Here is a 12,355-nt window from a genome sequence, read left to right as displayed (position 1 = left end):
CTGGGAAACATCAAAGTCTAGATCTAACATTCATTAACTTGTGAGGCATGGTAAATTTGCCACTACAAAACAATATAATGGGAGAATCTCATTGATGGCTAAGGTTTGTGTAGACATTAACATTAAACAAATAAGGAAACAGGTGAAGATTGGGTAAAATTATGACTGCACTGGCACAACTTCAGGCAGTGCCTCAGAACAGGAAACATAAGGGTTGTCATATTAACAAATGAAGAGGAAGAACCCAAGAAGCAGGACTGCAACCATTATTAAAACTCTGATGAAAGTACAGTTAAAGCAATCCTAAAATTAACAACAGGTACCATGTTTCCTATGCAGAAGACATACTTCTCCATCAATCCCTCAAAGATAAAGTGGTGAAAAAAAAGATTCTCTTTGCGTTGTAATGATTACTTCCAGTAAAACCTTGTACATTCTTTATATGACTTTACAGTAGTAAAGACAAACTGTATTGTTTTCTTACCTTTAATCAGTAGTCTGTTTTTCATAGTTCATCACTAAATGCACGTCATCTTGATTTTCACAACCACTGAAACAATAGAAGTCTCTCTCTCTTTTCAGAGTTGTAGCTCTAAAATGCCTGGTACCCCTGCTACCAGCAAGTGCCTTTGCTAATGCTATGTTTTGCTTCTGCTATGTCCCATTTCAAAAGGTTCAATCAACTAACAAGCCTATACAGTAAGCCCTTTTAAACTCCCTGTGGTGTAAACACGTTTATCTGTCCATCGCCCACTTAATCCAGTGTTTCTTCATAACGCTTTTCAAAAGTTTATTACAGGAAACATCCAAGGGCAAAAGCTCCGATGTGTAATCAGGCATGATAAGCAGCACACTTCCTTCTTTACGCAGGCCCTGCTCAAGCAGTTCTACGCTTACATGACAACAATCAGCAGGAGTGGGTTCTTCGTAGTCCCAACACATCTGCACTTCATTACGACAATTTGCTATTCTACCCTTTTTTCATTTACTCATCTTTACAGCCCAAAGATACCAATAATGATTTGACTAGCCATTAGAAATTCCACATAGAATCATAGAATCATAGAATCATAGAATGTTTTGGGTTGGAGGGGACCACTAGAGGTCATCGAGTCCAACCCCCCTGCAGTCAGCAGGGACACCGCCAACTAGATCAGGTTGCTCAGAGCCCCATCCAACCTGGCCTTGAATGTTTCCAGGGATGGGGCCTCCACTACCTCTCTGGGCAACCTGTTCCAGTGGTTTACCACCCTCATTGTAAAGAATTTTTTCCTTATATCTAGCCTAAACCTACCCCGATTTAGTTTAAAACCATTACCCCTTGTCCTAACGCAGCTGGCCCTACTAAAAAGGTTTTCCCCCTCTTTCCTATAGGCCCCCTTTAGGTACTGAAAGGCCGCAATCAGGTCTCCCCGCAGCCTTCTTTTCTCTAGACTGAACAAGCCCAACTCTCTCAGCCTGTCCTCATAGGAGAGGTGCTCCAGCCCTCGGATCATTTTAGTAGCCCTCTTCTGGACCCGCTCCAACACTTCCATGTCCTTCTTGTGCTGAGGGCTCCAGAGCTGGACGCAGTACTCCAGGTGAACACATCCACAGCACCATAATATACCATGATGTACAGTATGTTTTCATGGTCACTGGTTTTATGGAGAATATTCCTTCCACTTTCCCCATATCTCATCTTAGATATCTAAGGACAATCTCAAACATGCTTCCAATTTGCCTTGCTTCTAGCGCTATTTTGACCCTCTTGTTTCTATGACAAACCTGAAAGCACTCTAATATTTTTCTTTTTCCTTAAGTAATCACTGCTTTGGCAAACTATACCACCTCAGGAATCTGTAGTAATAATGTACATTTTCACAGAAATTCTACGGCTATTTTACTGTTATATTACTGTTTATATTACTGTTATTTTGCTGTTTCCAACACACAACTCTTGATAAGACAAAACTTGTGATGTGCTTCACTTGACTAACTTCTTGATTTTCAGCAAATTTTATGTGTCCTGGTCAAATTTTAGTGGACTAAATCAGCCACCTACAACTGTATTTCTGTTTTTTCCTCTATATTTTGTCATAGAAAAATCTGCCATGTAAAAACATCATGGCTGCTGATCTATATTAGCAAGTATCAGAAATACTACAGTAAATAGCAACGTATGAACTAATACCAAACATAGAATATCAAACTTTAATCAGCAGAACTTGTTATGAAGAGACAGATACCCTTCTGCAAGTACAAGTATTTGCAGTAATTCATACCTAGATTTGGCTCTGTACTCATTTGATCTTAAATCAGGCTCTTTCACACTGAAGTTCAAAGTGACCACCAAAAGAGAAGGTTATATCTTTTTTAAGTAACTGTTCTGGATTCAACTATCATTAACTATTACATACTTTAGTGGGCAGATATATACATAATTGTATATCTCCATTTACACGGTGGGGTAAGAGGCATTTCATGCATTGGAAAACAGAGTAGTTTATCACGTATTTCAAAACTCCTGCGCATTACAAAAATGTACAAAGTCAGCATAGTACCACAGAAGATTATTTGTGCTAAGGCACAACTTCCAAGAAAGAATTCATAAGAACCAAAAAAAGAAAACAGAACTGACAGAATATTTAAGCTATTTAAAGGTTCTTCAGGGAAAAGAAGCTTTAAGCTGACAGACAGGTTGGTTGGCTATACTGTACCCCAATACATTTTAGCAGTCAAATCAGAAGTAACTCAATAATTTAGCTATTTTTCTAATTCAGCTATTTTTCATCCTTTAGCAGCACATAAACATAATACATTTTAGATATTACTGTCAGCACAAACACTTAGGAACACTGTAAAATATACTTAAGAAAATGTCTAGCCTCAGCTGATTTATGTTATGTACTTTGATGGCAATTCAAAACTTGTTTGTTTCATTATTTTCCATCTGTTTAGTTTGTTTCTCTTATGGGGTCCATACCCAGAGCAATAAAAAAAGCAGAAGTGGCAAAAATATATTCAGAGATAGGATAGTATAATAAATTACTTTAAATTCCATTTTAGAAAAAGAAACACAACTCATTATTTCCAGGGCTTTTGTAGTCTAAAATACTTTTTCGAAAATTAATGGGCAAAAGCAATAGAATGGAGCTCCAAAGGCAGGGACTGATACATAAACTGGAGTATTACAGGCCTGAGCGAGGCAAGACTATGGCAACATCCAGGACCAGTTGCAAATAAAGGGATACCAAAAAAAAGAAAAAAATCAAAAAGGTCTCAAAACCAACAATTCCTCTTTACTGGGCTGTCCTGGATCTAAATATTATGTAAGGGAGAACGTCATTTTCAAAGTGCAAGAACTTAGGTGTTGCTTTTTCCTTCTTCCCCAGCCATACTGTTTAAAGAAAAACTGCTGGGGAAGAATAAGCCAGAAACCCCAGCCAGCAGGAACAGCTACAGAAGCTGCCAAAACAGAGAGCATAGAGCAACCAGATTTTGGCAGGACTTCCTCGATCCCGTGCTCCTCAGCTGCTTGTTCTGAATCTCTTTCCCACTGCTCCTTCCTCAACGTACTCTGCAACAGCACCCTTGCAATGGTCATCTCCCCTAACCTTGCCTTCTTTCCTTGAGGGTTTCGTCCCAGTTGACTTACCACTTCCTAACCAAATCTAAAAAAAAAAAAAACCCTATCATTTAACCAATATAACGTCTTCTACCAGATACTGTTAACTCTGTGCATTACATTCTCCTCTCCAGTAGCCTTATCCAATTAGACAGGAAAGTCTTTGGGGCAGACAGACTACCTGCTACTCCTGTCTGCACATGATGAGGTACAACACTAACTGCTTGTCACAAGCATAACAAGTATAATAAGTAGTGCCAGAAAGTAAAGTATAGCTACACTAATGCTGCTAGGTTTTCCATCTTACTACTAGCAGATAGGTAGCGCGCAGATTTTGTGAATATTGCTCTTGACGCAGGGAACTTCTGATCCCCAAAGATAAGAAACTTTTTCCTGTTTAAAACACAAAATTCTTGTTACAAATGGGCTGGTAACTGAAGTACTTACCTCCCTTAAAGCAACATAAACCTGAAATCACATGAGTATTTTTCTCCTTGGGAAAAGTTGCCAGAATTTTCTGCAGCTGTGAGTGCCCTGAAAATCCCATCCCAACTTGTATTTTACAGGCTGTACAATTATGCAGATTTGTCTTAAACCCTTGGCCTCTTTAAGACTAAAAATAGTAATAAACTCTTCCCATGAAATCTAAGAAATATGATTCGTGGATATTCCACATGTACTATTTAAAGCAAGCATGGCTCTCACTGGGCCTCTGCGGGCCATACAGCCAAGTCTTCATTTTCTGCCCTACAGTCACATGGCTCAAGACGTGTATTTTGTGTAAAAATCCAGTTGGCCCTGACATCGAAATATTAGCAGCTTTACAAAACGTATAGTGTTCAATTGGCTCTCAACATTTAATATTCAGGATCTTAACACAAGCCCTGCTTCTTACTGAGTGAAAAGTAGAAACCATAACCTATAGGAAATGTGAAGTTGTTACGCAAAAACTAAAACAGCGCACTGATGATACCTTTCCTGCACCCAACATGATCCAGAACATTTCATATTGCAAAGTCAAGTTTAACTTAGACTAAAGCCACATTACAGACGTGTGTTTTCTTTGTAACCAACACATTCAATATTTCTATCATTACCTTCCCCCTTGTTGATAATAACTCTTGGGAGTCTGTAGTCATGTCCAGGAGACTCTCATAAACTTCTCCCTTGAACTACCCAGCCACAGGGCCATTAACTGCCTTGGTCCTACTCACTCTCCCAAAGGAAGAAGTACAGGGCTTTTTTGCTTGCTTTATCCAAGACATACACAAGTTATCTTAAATAAAACCAGATTTTATTGATAAATTCAGAAGCAGGAAGAAATACCACAATCAAGTTAAATAAACACAAGTTCAGCTTAGGCTGAGAAATGTTTCTGGGGGCCTCTACAGGAAAAAGCCTGTTGTGACCCAGCATTCAAAGAGCTATTCTAGCATACTCTTTCTTGAGCCGTTTTCTTTGGCTCAGTTTCCTCCTACTATCAAAACGTGCTACTGCAAGGTCAGAAGCTTTATTAATTCCCCACAGAATTTAGTTATTTCATGTTTTAACACAGTCTTTTCAATGTCGCTAGTCGAATTCTTTCAAACTGGACATAGTAAATCAATGCATGCAAATGCAAATGTATTCCTTTCTATGATGACTGTCTTTGAGAACAGTTTGTTAAATCTTCAGTGCTGTGCAAAATCTTTCATAATGCAGCACAGAAAACATCAAACTAGTAATTTATAAAACTATGGAACACTTACAATCATCAAAATTTACACACAAGGAACATGGGGCAGGCTAGACAGTCTGTCACAACCTTTGAAACCTCTAATGAATACACACCACACAATGCAAGAACCAGTGCAACACATACTACAACTGGTAAGCAACACTTACAAAATGGTTTGGGTATAAACTGGAATTGTGAAGGAATGCCATTTAAAAAGGAAAGGCCACTTCTCTTGCCAAATCTAGTCAGGTAACTATAATATGGCAAATAAACAAGATTTTTAAAATAAGCTCAACGTTTGAAGAACTGAAGTAACTTTTCTAAGTTATTTCTCCACTCACCTGCCCTCTCTTTGCTTCCTTCTCTCCCATTGCACAACTTCTGTCTCTTTTTCCCCATTCCTTCTGTACCATGAGTCTTATGTGACATTTCCAAGAAGCATCCCTAAAACCCTTAAGCCATAGATCTGTGCCAATTAAATGAAAAGAGTGGTCCATTGGTACTACTTCACACAAAACCCCAATAATTGTCCAGGTCTGGCCTAAATCAGGTATCTTTGAAATGCCTGTCAGGTCACTGCAAGATGGAGGCAGGGACAAACAAGAAAAAGGTGGAAAACACACCAGTAAAGGGAATAAGGCAAATAGATTTGGGATTTTTTTTCTTTTTGTAATTCAATATTTTAGTCTCACATATTATTTTGGCAATCTTTTTCATGGCACATGTTACCTCGGGTTGTTAAATTCAAAGATACCTTCCCAAATAAACCATTTTATAAGCTAATCAACACACAACATTCATCATCCAGTATGCAGCATTTTCATTACATGGGTCAGCGTTAATAGGATTTAGAGATGCAAGAGTTATTCAAGGCCTTCTGGTATAGAAAAACGTTCATTCGATGAAGTGCCAGTTGGAATGATTTGATGTACATCAGAAAGATAAGGTCTTCAAAATGTTTAATTTTAGTCTTTGAAAAGGTCTTTGGATTTGCTCTCAAATGCTGAGGTTTGATGCCTTTTTGCTCATGTAAAGTATTGGCAGTGGAAGCCATATGGGGTTCAACAGGAAAAAAAGGGCAGTAGGTCGGTTTCAGAGAGAGACTGATATATCATTCAGGATCATTTTTCTTTAAAAGTTTCTATTGGGTATTTAAACATAGTTCTAATGATCAAACCCTTAGCTAGAACTCAGATAGTTTATCTATACACATATCCATATGTATATGTGTATATACATACACATGCTTGGTATACACCCTCGTTCCTTTCCAGTTCTATTCCTTTATTATATTTGCTTCCACTCATATCAAATAGCAGTCAAACACACACCCCATCAAGAAGATAAACTAATTTGACTGTTCAGGTTTCAGTCAGTAAGATAAAGCTATTAAAAGATGAGGTAATAAGTGAACCGAACATACTTAAATACTTCAATGTTTTCAAGGCTACAAGTGACGTTTGCAGGCAGCTTTCATTTCTGTTTCAGTTTGCTGGGGGAAAGCACCCATTCCTCTAACTGAAGGTGTTAAGAATTTCAACCATTATTATAAAGTTATTATTTTAGTATCTATTTTTGAGTCCAGACATGCCAAGTGGTACTTATCTTTTGTAATGCAAGTGAGCTGATTGAAGAAACTGAAAACAGATTCCTTTTTAAATTCCATGAAATAAGTGGAACCAGGACTATATCTATCTCAGGTTATCATATTAACATTTCATTTATGGAATCAAAATCTTGCAGGGTGCATTCAAAATCCACATGAAGTCTTGAGTGCTAAAGCTTTCAAGAGGATCTGTACATTAGCAAATAAATAGGCAATGTAAGAATACAAGTTTGGCCACAGATGTAGCACCTAGTAACACATAAAGACTGAGGCTACTTCACCTAATGGTAAGAATTTGGCTTTAAAAGACTTTTAGACAACAGTAGTTTGTTCATCACTGTACCAAAAGCCAAAAAAACCAAAGGGGTGGGGGGAGTTCTCTGATGTTCCTGCAGCCCTCTAAGATATACAAAATTAAGCTGAGAATGATATGAGGGCCCAGATGGCAGTTTTCTAAAATAACTGGAGCCTAGCAAAATTCAAGTTACATATTGTCTGCTGCAAATACATATAATTGGCTTAAATATTTGCACTACAGTAACTATTGTACACTTCTACATACCAAAGTAAACAGCATCAACTTCACAATAACCACCCCAAACATTCTCACCTGCCTTTCCCATAAAAAGGCTCAAGTGCCTGTCAGTATCACAGCACTGAGTGTCCCGTATAGTTCTGGTATAACAGACAACTCGTAAAAATTTGTAAAACATGTAGTGAGCTGAGCAGGAGGAGGAATATCCTCCCTACCCACCACGAAGTATACACTGGAGGTGTGACATCCCTGGGGTCAGAGGAAAAATTCCAGGACTTAGCCTCTACAATGATCAAAGGCATTTCCACCCCCCCCCCCCGCCACACACACACACCAAAAAAAAAAAAAAAAAAAGAAAAAAAAAGAAAAAAAAGGTATTGCTGAAGGAGGCTGAGTAGCAGCAACAAGCACTATACACAGATTCATGGGCTTACACAAAAAACATGCTAAAATCAGACTGCATTGAGAAATAAGTCAGCTCTTCTGCTCTTTTAGTGGGATTTCTCTCAGTACCCATTTGTTTTGTTCTTCACCACTTTCATTTCACTGAGAAAGTATTGGCTGATTACCAATAAATGACAGTCAAAACATAAAGGAATTTTTGTTTCCTGTTTCCGTTACGACCTCTCTCCTCCCAAAGAGGTAACCATATGGTGGCATAAAAGCATCAAATACCATCTCTTTACTTTCTTTGGGATTTATCACATGAGCGTTCAGTTGTACAGAAGGCAATTTAGCCAAGCTGTTCTCTCTGCAAGTTACATTACTATATGGAGAAATCTTTAAAGAAATGTAAAGCTCATGTGCGTTCCATTTTCCTGTTCCTGAAACACATCACGGTATCCATTTTCCTTCTGGTTTTCACTGTGCCGTTTTCCCCTCTATTGTACATCATCTTCATCACATTCACTCACATTCTTTCCAAACTCCTATTGATTTGTCTTCATTGTTTCTTACCCACAAGCCTTCTCTTCATTCAATCCCTGTACTCTGCTTCTCACAGTCTTCCTTCCATATGAACATTTTTCTAAAAAGCAGACCTAAAATCCACAGTCTCAGCTGGGCTCCACAATATCATGCAGTTCTTCCAAGATCAAACAAATCAAATGTTCTATGAGCTGTGCTTTCTCACTTTAACAGAGGTATTCCTTGTTAGACCAGATTTGTTTCCATGCATTACATTTTGTCCAGCACTCTGCTCTTCAAATGTAACTGAAACATCTTCAGGTTGACCACTAGTCTCAGACTTGCTAGCAGATATTTGGCATCAATGTTCATTAAATGTTTTGAACCACAAAATTTGCCAAACTGCATTGGCTTGAGCAGTTCACAGGCTTCTGCAGTGATAGCAAAACCTTCTCCGACAAACAGTTTCACTGTATCTGTACAGCCACAGAGCATCTTCCATCTGCACTTTAGTTTTCAACTGTCCCAATGTCTGGTGGTCCTGGCAAACACACATATACGTCCTTAAGCTTCCTGGGATTACATTGAGATTTTGGTTGGTTTCTTCCAGTCTCTCACAGTAACTTTCCTCTTCTACCACTATCAAGCTGCAGGCACTTGTTCCTTGCACTCCTTCCAACTGTACAAGCTTGCTGTGGCCCCAATCCTCTTCTCACTTTACATGCATGCTGGGAATAACAAGAGGCTGCTAAAAGAACCACCAATCTTTTTGCCCTCCCAGTAAGCAGCCTAACACTGGCAAGGTTGCTTCAAAGAGTGCCCCTACCTCAACTGCGAGCCAGAATTTAGCTGAGCCACCTACATTTTTCCCAGTTGTGCCAAACGGGTAGAAAAGCATCGAATTAAGTATTCAAACACTCGGTGAGAATTCCAGTTGGGATCAGGAGCAAGATCCATGTGCCTTAAATCTTAGACACCTATTCAGTGCTAATACTCTGCAAAAAGAAGCTGTTCTATGCATTTTTAAGTAATGCTGACAATAGAGAGGCAGGTAACAGGTAAGTATGAGCTAATCAAAAACAACATCTCATCTCATTCCTGATTCCCCATCTGCAATAAAGCTGCACTTTGAAATCTCAGAGACAAGCATTGATGCAGTTGGGAGGAGGTAAACAGTGCCACATGCCACAGAAACAGCAAGGTGTAGCGTTTTACAGTATCTAGTAGCACAAGATGAATTCGCTGTTAAATAACAGGCAGTCTCTACCAGGAAGAAAACCAAGAGAATGCCTCCTGCACGGAAAATTGAAAGAGATGGTCTGAGAGTGTACTTGAAACACCCAGAAGAATCACAGCATTGAAAGCTATCCTGTACTCTGATTGACCAAGGAATTTCAGTAAAATCCCAACTTTTTCCTCTCAGTGAGGGAGATCTCTGCTGACATCCAAAAAATCACCCATGAAGACTGACGTGACTATGCTGAACAAGATCCTCGGAAAATTCTTCCACTGTAAAACCCTTAGAGTCACTTCTCCATACACATCATGGATCAAAACGCTCCCCTAAGCTTCCTAATTCAGTCTGCCATCTTATGCACCACAAGCGAGAAGAGAACAGTTTCTCAAAGCGTGCAGCCTGACCAGCCTTGCAGCTGACAAGCTTGCAGAGCCACAAGGGAAGGGAACTCTTTTTTTCTCCATCAGTAGATATCCTCAGCCACAGGGTAGACTACAAAGTATTAAACCCAATATAAGACCTACCCAGAAGCAAGTAGATAGGAAAGAAATGCAAATGTATGCAGAACTGCTATATCAAAACTATTGCCCAACAGTTTCATCCAGCAAATATATCCGTTTCTAAACAGAAGTAAACACATTTAAATAAATTTTAAAGTGTAAGAAGAGGAGCTTTATTTACCCACTTCCCCTGAGAAGAAGTGACCCCTTCACCAGAAATCAAACTAAAATTGTTATTGTTAATCTATCAAGCATTCCTTGTTTTTCAAAAACAAAGCTGCTGTACATAAACGACATGGCTTGTCAACTATGTATCAGCACAGTATGTTTTAGTAGCTTACGGGTTTTCTCATACATTGAAATTTTCCACCTCACAGCATTAAATTTAATTACATAACAATGAACTTCTGCCCTTGCGTAACCTGTTGGCCTGAAGTTGCTGAAGCTATCTGCTGGGTATAACGAAATTTTACAAATGCTTTTTAAAAGACAGAATGGGTCATACAACAGAATTAGACCTTAGAAAACAAAGGTCTTGAATTTTGCCACATACAGAAAAGGAAAAAAAGAGGGAGAATCTTTGAGGAAAGCTGTGCTTGATGATGCAGCACAAACTACTGTGAACGGCTACTTCATGTATTGTTCAGACAAACAACTCCTCATCATTTTCAGTATTTTTCAAGTTTTGCAACTACAATATCTTAAATAAGAACAAACAGATTGCTTTCCTGAAGCCCCTACAGCTAAGTTTCAGATTTAACTTTTTTTTTTAACTCGGCATGGAAAAGAGAAGAAAATGGAAAAAAATCCTCTTATGCTTTCAACATTACTTAAAAGCAAAAGTAAGCACAACAAGCTTTTACTCTCTTTGACTGACTTTTCATCATATGAGAAATATTGAAAGACAGAAATTAATACGTTACATTTCAGTCACATTTACATATGTATGTATTTGCATTAGCGGAAAAATCAAAAACTTACAGGAATCAGAACGTAACAAGTGACTTAGTTTTTCAGATCCAGTGAAAAAAAATCCTTTATCTCATATAGATTATTGTGTCATAGTCAGCACAGACCAGAAGAGCAAAGCCTGTAATCGATACAGCAGTTTCCAGCAATACAAATAAACAGTTAACTTGAAACAACGCTGACCTCTAGCCCCGTAGCAATCCTATCTCAAAGAAGCTTGATTTGACTTTGTGCTGCCATCCAACTGAAAAAAAAAACTTATGGTGCTTTTAAGCTGTGAATCTTAGGAGCTACTTCTATACTTACTGCTTAATGCAATAAAATTAGTTAGAAAATTGCTCTAATCTCCAACCAGGGAAAAAACCCTGAAATCTTCTCAGTAAACAAAAATTTGTTGTTAAGTGCATTTATGCAGAAAGATAGCAATGTCACCTTGATGCTTACCCAATCATTGTGTTTTCTTTAATCTGGCCCTCTGTGCCATTTACCATTGGCTCTTGATTTCTGTTTTCCTTCTCTGAAGCATCACTTGAGAGGCCCAATAAAGCTCGTACTCGTTTTGATTTCACATCCAATATCGTGTCGGTGTAGCCCACTTCTTGTAGATACCTGCAGGAACAGAACTCATGCTAATCTTCCATGTACATTTCACTTATTCAAAACAGTATATGAAAACTTCTCCCTAAACTCATCTTCAACCCCTTAGCTTAGCAAAGTATGGTGCTGCACTGATGAAACACGCTTATAAATCATCCTGTACCAGCTGCAGAGGGATCGCCTCTTGCAGTACCAGCCTCTACAGCGGCGCGGGGGGGGAGGGGGGGGGAGGGGGGGGGGAAATCAAAGAGCCTAGCAGTCAGAGGTTATACAATACGTTATTCATTCATTTACTAAAATGGATGGAAAAGCACTTTTAATTAAAATATTTACAACTGGCTTATAAAAATCAACAGTTGCATGTGTACAACATGGCCATTTTATTCTTCAATACATGGAAACTACACATGAAGCCTGACAAGAAGTATCAGATTAAGTTCCTTATATAAGCACTATTAGAAGCCTAGAAAACAGAGGGAATACAAACAAGTCATAGGCATAGAATACCAGGTTGGAAGGGACCTCAAGAACCATCTGGTCCAATCTATTCTGTAGATGTAGCTACTAGGAGGAGTTGTTATTTATAACGCACTAGGCTTGATAAAAATCTCTGTCTTGCCTTTCCATTATTCTGCAATGGATCCGCAAAATATTAATTTGTCTTGCATATATGGGCTGGGC

At 38.6% G+C, this 12,355-nt stretch overlaps 1 protein-coding gene across 5 annotated transcripts in view; it reads right to left on the bottom strand.

Moving 5' to 3' along the window:
* STRN (striatin) overlaps positions 1-12,355 on the bottom strand; it is a 72,872-nt gene that overhangs the window by 34,517 nt on the left and 26,000 nt on the right. For all 5 annotated transcript variants that reach the window (XM_035892001.1, XM_035892002.1, XM_009636443.2 and 2 more), the window contains exon 5: positions 11,522-11,686. In XM_035892001.1, coding sequence (XP_035747894.1) covers positions 11,522-11,686 — 165 coding nt within the window. The remainder of the gene's footprint in view (positions 1-11,521; positions 11,687-12,355) is intronic.

The sequence above is a fragment of the Egretta garzetta genome, unplaced genomic scaffold (genome assembly GCF_000687185.1).
Source record: "Egretta garzetta isolate BGI_Z169 unplaced genomic scaffold, ASM68718v1 scaffold54, whole genome shotgun sequence".
In the NCBI taxonomy this organism is placed as follows: Eukaryota; Metazoa; Chordata; class Aves; order Pelecaniformes; family Ardeidae; genus Egretta; species Egretta garzetta.
Note: the sequence above shows the minus strand (reverse complement) of the source record. Positions and strands in the feature narration are given on the sequence as shown.